Genomic DNA, 16,307 nt, shown 5'->3' with positions numbered 1-16,307 from the left:
TTCAGGCTCAGTATTCCAAAAGTAATCATCAATCTTGATGTTGAGTGTTTTAGAGATTTTGTTAAGTTTCATTCCAATATAATTCACTGGGAAAAGGAAAATATCATAAAAATGTCTAAACATTTAAATAATGAAACTATAGGACTAGACGAGTGAATGGATGGATGCATAGACGGACAGATGGATGGGTAGATGAGAGGTCTCATTTCAAGTCTATTTTCCACTTCATACACCAAAACTGACTCCAAAATCCTAAACCCTTAATGTGACTTTAACATACTTAAAGTTACAAACTCATGATTTGCCTCATTAAAGACTGCCTTCTTTTATAATCCATGCAAAACAAGACAAATGAGCACCAGCAGGCTTTTTATTTCTTAGTAGATAAATGAACTCTGGGTGGAATTCCTGTGGCTCTCAAAGATGAACCACATCAAACCAGTAAAAGATGACAGACCGCCACACAACGTGAAGGGAAATGAGAGGTTCACTGGAAACAGTGACCTTCAATTGAACTCACAATGAAGAATGTTTACAAACTAAAAAAAAGGAGAATTTACTCAATGTTAGCAGTTGCTTGACGGAAAAGGGGACTATGTTTTAATCAATAAAGTTAAAAATGCAAGTCATATCATTATTCAACTAAAACATATGAAATGTTAATAGAACTGGCAATAATTTTTGGCTTTCTTAAAGACATAGAAGACCTGCTAGATGTATTTCTATTTGCACATGCACACACACACACACATACACACACACGAGTTTGTAATGGTCTTCTCCATTATTTGAGGAAAAATTTTTTATTTTTTTCTTAAAAAATCTAAAAAATCACAGTTACCTATAAGATAAAGAAAACTGAAGAAAGATAAAAGGAATTTTCATTGCTTTTCTTATATGTCATCAGAATTTGTTTTTAAATGAAGTCTCTAAAAACAGAAAATGTAATAGCTAACTGCCCATGGGGAAAATTCTGCTATTTGTAAAAGAGTAGAAAGTTGGGGCTATTCTTAGCTTGACAAACAAAAGAAGGAGAGAAGGGGAGAAGAAAGCTTCACCGTGTAGATATAGATTCGACTGGACTTGGTCTTCTATAAGCAGAATTTCTTGCTCTTCATTAAATAAAATTGTTTGCCTCTCTCGTTAAGTTTCAAATAACATAACACGATGTGTTCTTTAGTTAACAGAATACACCCCTTTTAAAAGTTAACGATGATCTTGATAGCCTAACAAACTACTTGGAAAGGTGATTCTAGAGCAATGAAATGTAAATGAAGTTTTTAACCTCTTTAGGAATCAGATGACACATGGTAATATATGGAGTTAAATAAATGTGATGAAGTGAAATAAAAATGGCGCAGGTGTATTTGGAGGTGACAACTTAGAAGAAGACAGACGAAGCAGTGAGTAATGAGACTTCTAACAAACGAGCTGTCGGTTGGAGTAATGTTTATTTGTTGTTTCCTTCTCATTTAAAACTAGAAATTTTTTTCTTTTTTTATTTATCATTCTCTAAATTTTGACTTAAGAAAACACAGCTGCCAAAAGACATAGTCATCTTAAACAATGACTTTTATGAAGATCTAATATATACAACAATGATCAAGTCAATGGAATTTTTGAGTACGTTATTTTCCTGGCCTCTTTTCAACATTTTTTTCCCTTTATTTCTATTCCATACATCATTACATTTTTTTCAATATCCTTTTTTAAAAGGCAATCTCATGGTTGTTCATTTTTTTTCAACATCACAAAATTTAGGGCCTGGAAAAACCTCATAAAGCAGTTACTTCCTCCAATTTTACTGATAAGATTATTTTAAGCCACAAACATATTAAGATGCCACATCTTTCCCACTACCCATATGAAATATGATTTAGATTAGAGTCTTGTTTGTATAAAGGTAATAAATTTGGAAAAAGACTTTTTCTAACTATTCTAATAAGACACCAAGATCAAGAGCATTGCTGTTTATTCCAGACCCAAGGATTCCTGTTCCCTGTAGGACATCTGATTCTATGTACATGACAAGCTCAATTTGTCCCACATTTGTACACACATCTTTTATTTTACCACACTTTCATTATTAACCTGTTAGTTCCAAGTTAAAACAACTTTTTTTCCAATATGAATAGGATTCCTGGGGCCATATTTTTTTAAAAGGAGAGAAGATGAAAGGATTCCCCTTGGAAAAGAAAATACACTTCCTTTCTTTTGATTCCTCACCCCATCCCCCCAAGAAACACCCAAATCAAGTACTTTGTTTACTTGTAGTGAGGCGAGAATTAGACTGAATCAGAACTAAGCTTGAGCGTTTGTGTTTGGGCAGCTTAATGTGGCTTTTTATAATGAAATAAATAAGAAACCCCAATTATTGATCCCTACACACTGGTTCCTACAAAGTAAGTAGAGGAAATATTTCCATTAGACCAAGATTAAACCTAGTTTTCCAGTCTCTGCTTACCAGTTCCACATGTGGAGATGACCCTGCAGAAATGAGACATGATCCAAAGAATACCCAGCTGCTCCGTGGGTTAGCTCTCTATCTGTTCTAACCAACAATAGCAATAATAATAGCAACCAGTTGTTGAGCACGTACTAGGTGCCAGACACCTTGCTACATAACTTGCATATATCATTTCATGATTCTTACCCACCTCAGAAGAAGACATTATTGTCCACATTTTGCATAAAGGCTCAGAGATATTAAGTAACTAACCTAGTTCCCACAACTAGAAAGTGGTAAATCTGAGGTTCAGTACAGTTGGTCTGACTCCAAAAGATAAGATAAAGCAACTTGGGACATAGGCACCTCCTGCCTCAGCAGGGGCTTTTGAAAAACCACAAACAGATTAGATTTGCCTCAGATCCGATCTGAGGAGCCTGCTGCTCCTTGAGCTACTCATCTGGTTTAAGAAGCCAGCAGCACCAGGCTCCCATTCCTTGCCTCACAGCAGGAACCAAATCCTCACACCATTAAACTTAGACTGCTGAGAAGAAAAGGCTGTTGTACAATAGACATAATGTTTTTAAGCTTTCAGAAAAATAATTAAAGATTTTCAGGGTCAGGAAGAACTAATTTTAATTAAGAGTGCTTCCAGTTTCCATACCAAGGTTAGCTTCGACACAGTTTCCAGCTCCCAGACCCCCAAACCCCCGTGCTCCCTGGTCCCCTTTGATCATCGACCACACCGCAGGTGGAGCACTGACGGTGACCCCTAGGACCCAACACAAGCCCAGCACGGGCATCTCTGGAGAGGGAGAGTGAAAGAAACCAACCCAGAGCAATACAAAGGGAGCCTTCACTCTCTCTTGCTCCTCCTGCCTTCCACCAACAAGGCAAACGAGGCACTCTGCCTCCACAGGGAGAAGACCCACAGGAGACCAGCAGGTGCCACACTTGAGACAATGAGCTTTACATTTCCAGAGCTAGCTTGTTCCAGTCAAAACAACGTTCAACCCAAAGGCGATTGGCCACCCCCTGAGAAATAAATACAGACGGGAGCAATCAAAGAGGAAGCAGGTAACGCTGGAAATGCAATGGTACAAGACTGCGAGGAGTGGTGCCCTCTATCCAGTTCTAACGGTGAGTGACCAGAAGGTGCAGCCTCCTTGGGGCTTCATATCGCTCAACACGCACTCCGTCATTTCACTACAGGCAGTAAGCAGCCTGAGGAACTCACATCGCTACTCGGTGCCACCTCACTTTCCTTTCTATGATTCTGTCTACATCTACCAATCCATCTGAAAGAGATAAAAACTTTATTTAATTCAGCTAGGAAGTTTCAAACAACTGGTTTTTTTTTTTATAACCCTTCCTATTCAACTGAACTATTCGGTTGTTTTAGGGTTTTTTTATATACCAATTTGCCTATATGTGTTTTGTTTTTCTATCTTTATTTTCCACATACCGGTTTACTCACAGAACTTTGGTCAACCCGTTGGAATTCAGATACAGAGATCTGACCGCAAGAGGAGACCACTGTGAGTTAAACAAAGCGCTTGATGCTGACTGTTCCACGAGGCCCTCCCACACAAGTTCTTTGTGGCTGGAACCAAAATGCCCATGCCCACATTCTTCTCTGGAAATTACAGTGGTCTTCTGGTCTTTTCACTCCAGTGACCACACACACACACACACACACACACACACGCAGCCCTCCTCTGAATTCTCTGTGGCTTCACGTGCCCCTAAAAACCTCCATCCCTTTGCCATCTTGTAAAATGGTACCCCCACCTCTCATGTCCTTTCACTTCACCAGTGGTGACCTATGGTCCCTGTGGGTGACCATCACTAAGCGGCAATGACCCACACAGAAGCCTGATCCCTTCCTCCTTAAGCACATGGTCTGATATCAGTTTGGGATGGAAATTCCTTGTACCAAGAGAACTTGACTTTACATCTAACCCAAATGCAGACCAGTTTCTCCTCACTGACGTATCAGTGCACTTAGCAAAATTCTTAAAATTCTTGTTCTTAAAATTCATATATTCTATTAGCATTTAGAATATGCAGATAGACTTAGCATTCAAGAAAAAAACAGAAATGAATTCACTGAAGAGAGTAGAGCTAGAAAGACCCTCCCTAGGTGGTTAAATCAAGATCTCTGTATGCAGGAGTAATCGGGAAAAGTGAATGAGTACATGCCATTTCCTGGGCGAGGACGGTCCCTCCCTCTAATCCATGACCTGATCACCTTCCCTCCAACTCTCAAAACTCATTGCTGGGAGCCTCTGCTCTGGAAAACTCCTCTAGCTTGGCTTACATGCCTTCCTACATGTGTGCACAGCCCGCGTAGCTTTTTTAGATGAACACATACCACACTCTATCAAGATGTCCAAGTATACTCAAAGCAGAGACTGCCTTTTTTCCAATATCCCCAATACCTACCAAGGTGCCTGGCATTGAGCAGGTGCTCAATGAATGCATACTAAATAAAAGATTAAATCATCACCTAGTGATCTACTACCCTCAACATCTTACTTTTCTATTGCCTTCCTCTTTCTCTATTCTTTCTTCATACATTAACTGAAGTTCTCAGTCCTGACTACACATAAGAGTCATCTGGGAAGCTTTCAAAAAAATATCTCTGGCCTTATAACCAGAAATTCTGACTCAACTGACCTGCCATGGGATCTGGGCACAGGTGTTTTCAAAAAGGAATTTCACTGTGAAGCCTGAGTGGAGAGCCACCCTGTAACTCTTTTCTGTCTTGGTCTCTCCCTTAGGTATTTCCTACCCACAAAAGCTTTCATTTTTCTTCTGCTTGTTAACTTATGTTCATGTTCAGAGACCCTGCACACAAGACACGAATTACCCCTCTGTGTAAACTGCCCTTGAAACATAAAGGAACAGACATTGTGGGGAGTCTAATCCACAGAGGGTTCACTTGGCTTCCTTTCACATGTCTCTTAAACTGGATGTAGCAGCAGCAAGATCTGACATTCATCATGTTTACTCAGAATTGGGCGCCACAAAGAAAGCTGTCTTACCCAGAAGAATGAGCATAACGCCAGCCAGCTGAGCCCTCCTGTACTTGGCCACACCAGGCTCATGGCCCATTCGGATGCAGGGGAGAACTGTCAGCAGCAGGAGAATGGCCGGCAGACCCAGGACTGAGGCTGCAATCATCAGGGCTCGGCAGGCCTGCACATAGCCTGGACGCAAGAGAGCAGACAGGGTGGGTTAAACCAAGTATCCCCTTGGATCCTGAATCCTGCCTCACAGGATTCAGCACTACTTGCCTCCCTCCCTCTTGCCCATTCCAGGATTTAGAATGTGTTAAGTGTTGTCCATGATCACTTCACAAGTCCAACTTTTAAAGTGACTCAGTGACAGGAAAGGGAGATTGAGGGCTAGAGAGACTGAATAGAGATCCCTGGTATATACCACTTGTCCAAGCTTCCAGGATGAAGAGGCCAAGAGTCCAATTACATTATTATATCACCTTGTGAAAGATTCAGAAAAAAACTCAAATCTTTCAAGAAGTCTTCTGTGATGGATGGGCTGTTGGTTCCAGTCTGCTGTTAATATACTCTACTTGTGCGACCGTGGGCAAGTTACTGAAGTACTGTTTTGACATTTTCCTCATTTATAAAGTAAAAATAATAATAGTACCTACATCTCTCTAATAGAATTCAACTAAGATTAAGTTGGTTAATTCATGCAGTGCTTAGAACAGTGCCTAGCACATGCTAAATACTCTAAAAAGCTTAGCTATTATTACTGGTGTTACTCCCTTGTCATCGCTTTTAAGGCATCTTTCCAGCCCTGGGGATTCCTAGAGGGCAGGCACCTGGAGTTAACACAATTCCCACTACAGATGATATAAACATGTAATTATGAAGGAATAAGCAAGTTGAATAATAAGAGTGAAGCAAAACTACAGGAACTTTATACTGTCAAAAACTATGCCAGGTAACAGTTTTATTAAGAAACAGATTACAATATGTGCAATATTTATGTAAAATAAAACTGACAAGATGCTAGGAGAATGTGATGGACTTAAATATATTCTCATTAAAACACTCTCCCTCCTCCAGAAAAAAAAAAAAGTTGCATTTATTACTGTCCCTTTTTGGCTTAGCATGAATTGGAGCTAGTGGCATGGCCTGGAGGCTGCAGAGTTAATGGCAAAGCGAAAAACAAGCCCCAACTCCTGCCTCACACACCAAGACTCTCTACCAAATCTGGCCAGCCTGCCCTGTGCACCAAGACCCCACGGCAACACTGTCCCCAGGAAGATATGCTTTGCCACGATTCAGACTCACAAGAGTGCTCTTCTGACCATTGCCCAGCCCCGCTTCTTCAGAACTAAGGGTAATCAATCAATCGAATATCTATTGACTAGAAGATTCCCAGAGAGGACCCACAGGAAGTCTGAGGCAGGACCTCTGACCACAGCCCTGGGCCCCCTTTGGCTTGTAGGACAGCCGAGGCTGACACAATGGAGACAGTCATCTAGAAACCGAGCTTATGAAATTCATGGCGCAGGCTGTCCACGGCCATGTCTGAAAATCAAAAGATGGAGATTGAGATCTGTTTATGTCCCTACCCAAGTGCAAGCAACGGGGAGAGCAGGACCTCCCTAAATGCACTCCCCTCTGACAGATGGTCTATGTTCAATGCGAACCACTTGGCACTGAATGCTTAGTAAACTTAATTTCAGGGAAAAGAAGCAGAGAATAATTCCATGCTTCAGTCAAAGGTTTCTACGAATATCGAGTCTGGCTTTTAATAAAAAATTATAGCTACCATTTATGGAGCATCTATTACATCAAAAGAGATTTACATTTTTTTGTCTAATCTAATGTCCAAATCAACCCGAACAATAGGGGGTTGGTTTGATTTTAATTTTCAAAAGAAGAAAACTGGGGTTCGTAGAGATTAGTAACTTGTCCAAATAACCCAGATCGTGAGCATGGGATCCAAGAGACTGACCAAGGTCTACTAATGCCAGCATTATGTGAAGCTGGGTCCAGACCTGAGTTCCCGGGGCCTTTGTCATTGTAAAAGTCGAAAATGGAGAAAAAAGATAGTGAACAAAGGACTGATATGCATTGGGCATATCTGCTATGTGTCGGTAACAGTGCTGGGTCCAAGAGAAGATGCGGAAAGAAGAACACCATCTATATCTTCCTGGAATTTAAAATGCAATAGGAAAACTGGACTTACAAATAGTGAATGATAAACAAGTCGAAATGTGCCCTGATGGAGATAAGATCTAACATCAGGGCAGCAAAGAGGTTGGGGGTGGGGGGATGGTGATTCTGACTACAAGGACTTATAGGAAGCACTTTAGGGGAACCTAGCTTAAAGGGGGAGCAGAAAGACTTATGGAAGGGAGGGGTAAGCACAAAGGGACCTGTTCCCAGATTGGGGGCCAAGTTATTCCCTTGTTAAGGAAACTGAGATATGCTTTTAAATGTGCAGGATCCACATGAGCAATCGTGTACTATAGGCCAGGGCCAATAACCCGCCGGGCAGGACAAGACAGAGATTCCCAACAGAAAACCCGAAGGGGCGTCCATGACCTCACCTATCACCCAAATGGCTCAAGGTTTAAATTTGAATTGGAACTGTTGCCCAGATTTTTGCAACGGGGCAGCAAGTGAAGATAGGGAACCCAGCCGACGTCGGGAGAGAGTAGAAGCTTACCACTATCTCCCCGCTCCTCCACTCCAAAATACTGCTGGCGGGGAGTGGGCGACCCTTGGCAGTGAGTCTTGGGGTGGGGTGGGGGAGTGTCGGCCCTCCAGGGGCGCCCGGTCTTCCCTTTGCACCGGGAGAGGTACAGAAGCAGGAGGGTTGGCAGGGCAGATGGACGCCCCAACAACAGGGGCAGGGGATGGGAATCAATAAGACGCGATCTGAGCCCTTCGGGAACCCATCTGGCAGAGCTAGAAGGTCTCTAACTTGGGCAGGACGCCTCGCCGGTCCCATGAGGACAAGGAAACTTGCCGGCATGTTTTCGTTCTCTCCTTCCTCCTCGCCTTTGCGGGTGGAGTGTAACAGGAAAGCAGGGCGTCTGCAGGAGGAGCCCGGGCCGGGAGTGAAGTATTCTAGTCAATCGACAGTGAGGGCATGCGGCAGGTGGGCGACAGGTATTACCATGGGCTGAGTTCCTACTATGCGTCTATGTCTCCGGTCATTAATTTCTCAGGGTGACTTGGCCAGTGGCCACCACTATCCTCCCCAATTCCAGGTAAGAAAACTGAGGCTGAGAGAGGTTAAGTTCGCGGCTGCTTGATTCCTCTACAACAAGGTGGGATTCAAGGTGTCAGAAACATGCCCAACAATCTTCAGGCCCTCAAAATGTTTTGTCTAGGGTCCCCTGCCCGGAGGATAAGGGTTTGGAAGCAGCCACTTGAAGGCGGGGGCCCTTACCCGGCAGGATGAGGATGTCCACCAGGGGTTTGCAGTGATAGAGCCCCGTGGCCATGACGCAGTCAGCCCACAGCCCCTTGGAGCCCAGTTCGTCCAGCTTGCGGCAGGTAGGGATGGTGTAGCCGCAGGTCACCACCCAGTCATTGGTGGACGTGGTGACGATGATGCCGATCCAACCCACGAAACTCGTGACGAAGCCCACTACCTGCAGACACGTGGCCACCATCATAGCGATCCCGGCGTCCACCCGCCTCGCCCCTCACTAGCTGTGCCCGCGTCCCGGCTGGACCGCGCCTGCCCTGGTCCTCGCCCGCCGCGCTCGCCTGCCGCTGGCCGACGGCTGCCGGATGCGGGATGCTCCAGGCGGCGACAGGTCACGAGAGGCTGCGAGCTCAGTTCCGACAACGCGACGGGCGCACGGCTGGGACAGCGACAGGCGCACGGAGGGGACTGCAGCGCGGCTGGGCAGCGCACCCCCGCCCCCCTCTTTAAACTCCGTAGACCCGGCAGGCGAGCACCAATGACAACGGCCCTGGGTCGAGCTGGCCAATCGCGAGGCGGGGTCCGGAGTTGGAAGGAAACTAAGGGAGGGGGGCGATCACCCTGCCCCGCCCCGTCGGTGTCGCGCGGTCAGTGTTGGAAAGAAAAATAATTCTATCCAGGTCCTAGAAACGCAGAGTGCCATGAGGGCTCTCGTCAGCCTCGAATTTTCTTTTGCTGGAAGTTATTTCTCTTCCTCTTGCTCCTCTCATCTCTGTCTCTGGGTCACCGCTACGCTCCATCCCTCCTCAACTTCTGTCCACTTTTTTCCCAGATGGGAGCAGGGACTGTGGGACTTGCAGGCGTACCCTGTGCAGTTCCTCCACCGCCCAGGATTTTAACTGATGAGCTGAAAACTGCCCTAAAGGAGAGACACAGACTTTCAGCATACCATAGTAACTAGTAGAAAGAAAATGATCTTTTCCCGAGGTCAAAAATCATCAGAGGCGGCCGTGGCCATGATAATGGTGAGGGTAACAACCCCACTAACTCACATTTATCCAGCTGTGCTATGTACTATGTATATGCATTTATATTTGTGTATTAACTCATTTAATTCTCATAAGAACCTTTTGTGGTAGGAATAATTGTTGACGCATAATGTGCGTGAAGAAACAGCATGATAAAGGTTAAGTCACCCAAGTTCACAGCTAGAAAGGGGTAGACTCCATGTGCGCATCTCACCACCCACCCTTCACTAACCATTCCTGGGAACCTGTCCTGATTACCATTTCCCGAAAATTCCTAAAAGGCTCACGTATCCCATTTTGACACATTAAAAGCTAGGCTGACTTCTCTAGGCTCACTATAAATAAGTTAATATCTGCATGCCAATGAGAACACTGTCTGGTCCAGAGTGCTCCACAAGTGTAAGCTATTCTCATCATCAACAGCATTAATCCATCTTCTCTCCAGTAATTCAAATAAGACCCATTGTATGCATCTTTTTTATCAGGTAGAGAAGTTCTCCTTTGGCTATATTGACATTAAATAGTTTTAACTCCTTTTATACAATTGGCTTATCTTAGTATATCTCAGTCACCAATCAAGAGATTTAAAGGTGTGAAGGATGTCACCAAGCATAAAAACTTCCTACTCAGCACTCTAAATCTAAGATAAGGATCATAAATCATAGGTACTGAGCTGCCCCATAGCTGTTCCTAATGCTGGGGCTCAGAGCAAATCACCATATCTTCTAAGGAAGACTGGCCTGAAGGAGACCTTAAATAAATGAAGTACACAAAGAAAAGGCGCTGTAATAGATCACAGAGTGTCAAGTACAAGGGCCATCATAATTATCCAGGAGTGCACAGTGGTTAAGAAGGCCAGGGTACCTGGGTTCAAATCCTGGCTCTACCATTTAACTCGTTGTGAAACCAAGTTACTTTAGTTTTCTGGGCTTCAATTTTCTGATTTATAAAGTGGGAATAAAAATAATGCCTACTTCATAGGTTTCTTGATGATTATATGAGTTAATATGCATGTAGAACTTAAAACAATGTCTGGTGCAAATTAAATCCTCAATAAACCTGGGCTAATATTATAATGTGATGATTCAGAACTCTTTGCTTTTGCACTCTTATATTTTCTTTCTGTATTCATACAAGTTTGATTTGCAGAAATTATTTTATAGGAGTATGTCCCTTTTCTGAGTGAGCCATTGTGTTTGGGGGCATTTCATCACCAGGGTCTCTTGATCTGGATGTTTTCAGATATTTTTTTTTAGAACATTAAGAGAAACAGCTTTTGTATTACTACAATATAAAATATAAAACCTAAGCAACATCATTTCACTGAAAAAGCAGTTATAATATCTGCACTCTTGTGACTCCATTAGCATTTGATATTCTAATGAGAAAAATTCAACCAATCAGAACTCAACAATGCCCAGATCACACAAGTCACATGCACAGAAGCATTTGCAAAGCCAGATTTCAGAACTCAAGCACCAAAAGATAGAGAGAGTTGTCAAGTTGTTAAGATCTTGGAATGGAACCTTCTGAGTTCATATTCTGATTTCATCATTTGGGCTGTCCCTTAACCTATGTGACTCTCAATTTCTTCATCTATAAAGGAGAAACAGCAGACACCCTCATAGGGTTATTGTGAGGATTAAGTGAGATAACTTATATAAAGTGCATAGCACAGTACTAGGCACTCATAAATGCTAGCTACTCTTAGTATTATTCATAAGCAATATAAAGCAATCAGAAACATGAGTTGCCTTTGATAGAGACTAAAGCTAAAGTAATCAACTGATTATCATTGTGTATTAATAGGAGAGAAATCATAAAGTGAATGTCTAAATGATCCCAGCACAGATGTACAAAAGGCCACTCGAAGCAGGCTGGTGGAGTGTAAACTGTTTGAATTAATATAAGTAAAGAGAGAGCATGTCTATTGAAAAGTTAAGTGGGGCAGCCAGGGAAGCACACAGAACTGGGATACAAGAAGCAGACAGAGGCCATAAGAATCTTCTACTATCCATAGGAGATGGTGTGGTGGTCCATAGACTCGAGGATAGAGAACTCTTTGGCAAGGTTCTCTATATAGTGGGGAAGTCCCTCGAGTAATCTTGGCTGTGACTCTCTGTCCCAGGCCCTTCTGTGATTAGAATCTGACTTCTTACACAGCATAACTTAACAAAATGACATTCCAGGTCTACCATCATCCCAGGCACTGTTACTTTTAAGAGTCAGTCTCTCAGGGTCCAATCACTCCAAATAAGTGTCAACAGTGGGTCCCCAGACCTTCTGGACAAAGACCTTTCCAGTAATTTTCTCTTGGAAAACTTTGCCATGCATACCATCCATCTTTTCACATTTCTGCAATATGTAACAAAACTAGTAAGCTGTACCTGAGACATGATTCCAGGTCTTCCAGTCTTAGAATCAATATTCTTCCCATTATGAAAAATGTCTTTCCTGTGGCTTAAGCATACGTTTCTTAACCTTATTCTTATTTGAAGATATTTTAAAGGGGAAGATTAGAGAGCCAGACAGTGCCCTAAACCCCAGATGCATACTAAACAAAGGAAACAGCCTAGTTAACTGTTTTTCTACTATTTACACCTAAAAATAGTCAATCGAACTAACATATGATTCAGTTAGAGAGCTGATCTACATGGTACTGGCAAAAGTGTTTTCTGGCAAGCATTTAAAGCCTATATTGAAAGCAAAGATTGGGCTAAAGGAGTGGGCTCGCAGTGACTACTAGTGGTTGTCTTTTATCATTGCATGGCTGGTAAAACATTTCTGTATAAAGGGGCCCATGTCTTACAGAGAACATGACTGACTGCAACTTCCCACATTCCACATGTGGGACTGTTAGACCCAAATGAAGTGTACATTGCTCTTTGAAAACTTTCTTCATATATTTAGAAAGGTGCATCTCTTTAGGAAACCAAACATGAAAACAGGACTTACATGAAATTACTTAGGTGAGATTATTCATTTAAAAATAAAGCACTTTTAATAAGACTCCCATTTAAAAAATAAATCCTTTTAGTGGACTTTAATATTTGATAATTCAAAAATTTAACATACACACACATTTTTAGAAATATCGTAGTACAAATTCTGGATGTTTTCAGATATTCTTATTTGTAGACATTTTAAAGTGGAGGATTAGAGAGCCAGTATACAAATGTATCAAACATAGACTTCAAAAATGACATGATCTGTGAGTTTTGGGTTTTGTCTGTTTTGCTGACACTGACATCTCTGTGTGGCACAGTGCCTCGCAAACATAAAGACACTCGATACACATTTGTTCAAGGAGCTTAACTAAAGAGTTCAAAAAGAAAGAGAGAGATTGAATTTGCAAGCCTCCAAGTTTCACTAGGATGTTGTCTTTGTTTGTTTGGGCTGCAATAAGAGAATACCACAGACTGGGTGGTTTATAGACAACAGACTTATTTCTCACAATTTTGGAGGCTGGAAGTCCACGATCAAGGCACAAACCAGCAAATTCAGTTTCTGGTGAGAGTCCTCCTCCCGGTTCATAGACAGCAGTCTTCTCCCTGTGTCCTCACATGGTGGAAGGGACAAGGAAATTCTCTGGGGCCTTTTTTACAAACACATTAATCTCATTCATGAGGGCTCCATCCTCATGATCTATTCACCTCCCAAAACTCCACCTCCAAGCATGATCACATCGGAGATTAGGTTTCAACAAATGAGTTGGGGGAGATACAAATATTCAGAAAAGGTGCAGAATAAATCAGAAGGTGGGAATTAGAACTGGTCTAGGAGTGAGCAGGAGACCAAGCGAAGGTCTTTTGTTGTCTTGGGTACCCAACTGTTGTCTTCGGTACAACAGAGCCATCTCCAATCAAAGGAAAGTGTGCTGCTCAGGTCTCAAGCAGAAAAGTCTGATCACCTAGAGACGCTGGTCTCAACCACAGTATCTCCACCAAAAGAAGAGCAGCACCTTCTCAAGTTAATTCCATTTAGAATTGCGAATTCAGCTACTCTGGGTGAAAAATTGCCCTTTCAGGGTTCCATTTCTTGACCTTTATGTTTCAATTGTAATACCATTCCTTTACAAGCCATTTTATTCCAAATTTCCCCTCCTTCAGTGTGAAGATAAAGCAAAATAATGAAAAGCTTGCACCTGGAATGTTAGGTCTGAGTCCTTTCTAGAATGTTTTTTCTCTCTTCTGCCTTCAAACAGACAATTCTATTTATCTGTTTCTCGATGAGCAGTTTCAGAATACACTGGATTATATCGTATCTAATTCAGCCTATAAGATCATACTTCCTGAGGAACAATAAAAGTCATTTTTAGTTCAAACTTGAAATGATATTTTCCAAAAATATAATAGTAATAAAGTAACGAAAGTAAAAAGAAAATTAACTAGAAAGCCACACCATTGAATTCTCTTAGAAATTAAGAGCAGCTATTTCCATTTAGCTACCTAGGACATCAAAATACAGAGCAATTTGTCCAACTTCAAGTCTTTTACTGAAAATGTATAAATTATAAAGTGATCTAAACTATCATGTGTGCTCTTATTATTCATTCAGTACATAATACAAAAGCATGAATTATGTTATCAACACTATACTGCTCCATTAAAAAAATGGTCAGAAGAGAAGCCTCTGTCTCAATCTTACCAACTGTTTTCCTTTGTTTGTTTTTTACGTAAATAAAGATTCTACTTTATGAAATTATCCTGAATGGGAACATTTTTGGACACCAAGATCCAAGGGCGACGTTAGAGCAGGGTGGTTAGGGCACACTGAGTTGGAATCCTGGCTCCATTACTTACTAGTTGTAAATAACTTGACTTTAGACAAGTTATTTAATCTTTTTGTTAAGTAACTCTGTTTAGTAACTAATATTCTATTTCCTGCCAGTAAATGGTATTAAAAATAGTAATTATTTTTTAATTGCTATGTGAATTAAATGCATTGCTATATGTAAAATGGACAACATAGTAAATACTCAATAATGTTAGCTTTTATACCAAAAATAGTTAATCATTTGTTTGTAACCCTGTTTGAAACCAATATGATATCTTAACCTTCAAATTACATAGTAATGAAATTCAAAACATTTCATTATCTGGTAGCAGATGAACAAGAATTTGAAAGGAAAACAAATGGCATCTCTTCTCTAACTACAGGATAAGGTCTTCTTTAACTGTTAAGAAATTTCTAGTCACTCCCCTCTTTTTGCCATTAATTTCTAGTCACTCCCCTCTTTTTGCCATTAATAACAACTAGATATAATTCCTTTTTAATTTTACTGATAATATTTTTGCAGAAATTAGCTTGGCCACTGGAGGGCTCTCACAGCCTCTCATTAATGATATGTAAAAGGATTCAATAAAAATAAAACTAAGAATGAACATTACAAAATACCAATAGCACAACTGATACACTCCATTTCAAAAGTAATTCAGCAATACATAGTAAAAGGATTTAAAATATGTATATTCTTTGATCCAGTTTCTAAAAGTCTAAGAAAATTTACTATTAAATGTTCAAGTTTTTCAATTTACGTTTCAATCGTATTCAACTAAGAAGTAGATGATATGTTATAAATTATAAATTTCAAAATACAAATTGTTAGGTTTTATTTTGAAATATCTGTACAGTTGGATACTGATTTTTAAATATGTATAAATATCTTTGAAAAATATACACAGAAATGTTAACAAGCAGTTCCTTTGAATAATGAAACTGAAGGTTTTTCTCTCTCTTGTTCTTTAGGTATTGTCCAATTTTCCATAATGAACATGAGTTAATTTTATAATGAAAAAAACAACTTTTTAATTTAAAATATTTCCGACATTTTTAAATATTCATTATTATAAGGTTCTATAAAGAATACTTGTATCCCTAAACACTATGTGACTATCCTGATGATTACATCACCATCTCATTGGCAGTCCTCTTTACCTTCAGAACACAGTTCAAATCCTTTAGGATACAAGATCACACAGGCCTTTTATGACACAACTCTCACAGCAACCCCTCCCCTTCTTTGTGCAGCCCACTACCCCAAGCAGCATCCACACCATTTATAATGAACTTCTTGGTAGCTCCTCATAGAAGATTTGCCACACTTTTCATTCCCTATTTACACCTACCCATCCTGCAGGAAATGACCTCCACCCAGCTACTTTCCAGTCACCTAAAACTTGTTAGCCCAAGAACCTCCTGTGACAGGACTGCCCTGTGTCTTCCTATGAAGTTCTAAAGGGTTCCTATAGGGCTTGTGCATGCTTTTATCAAAATATGAATTACTCATATTATAGTGTTTTGTCTCTAATTTAACTGTTTGAATCATTTTCTCAGAAAGCATACAATATTGCATTTATTACTAGCCTGAAAACTTTCCTCATGCCCATTCCTTCTGCCTAGAATACTTT

At 41.0% G+C, this 16,307-nt stretch overlaps 1 protein-coding gene across 1 annotated transcript in view; it reads right to left on the bottom strand.

Moving 5' to 3' along the window:
- Positions 1 to 9,318, bottom strand: part of CLDN11 (claudin 11) — a 12,091-nt gene extending 2,773 nt beyond the window's left edge. Inside the window, exons 1-2 of the mRNA XM_006910826.1 lie at positions 8,888 to 9,318; positions 5,494 to 5,658 (exon numbers count right to left, since the gene is read on the bottom strand). Coding sequence (XP_006910888.1) covers positions 5,494 to 5,658; positions 8,888 to 9,116 — 394 coding nt within the window. The 5' untranslated portion in view covers positions 9,117 to 9,318. The remainder of the gene's footprint in view (positions 1 to 5,493; positions 5,659 to 8,887) is intronic.
- Positions 9,319 to 16,307: the final 6,989 nt, after the last annotated feature.

Source organism: Pteropus alecto, unplaced genomic scaffold (assembly GCF_000325575.1).
Source record: "Pteropus alecto unplaced genomic scaffold, ASM32557v1 scaffold33, whole genome shotgun sequence".
NCBI classification, from domain to species: Eukaryota; Metazoa; Chordata; class Mammalia; order Chiroptera; family Pteropodidae; genus Pteropus; species Pteropus alecto.
This window is presented reverse-complemented; position numbering and strand designations above follow the sequence as displayed.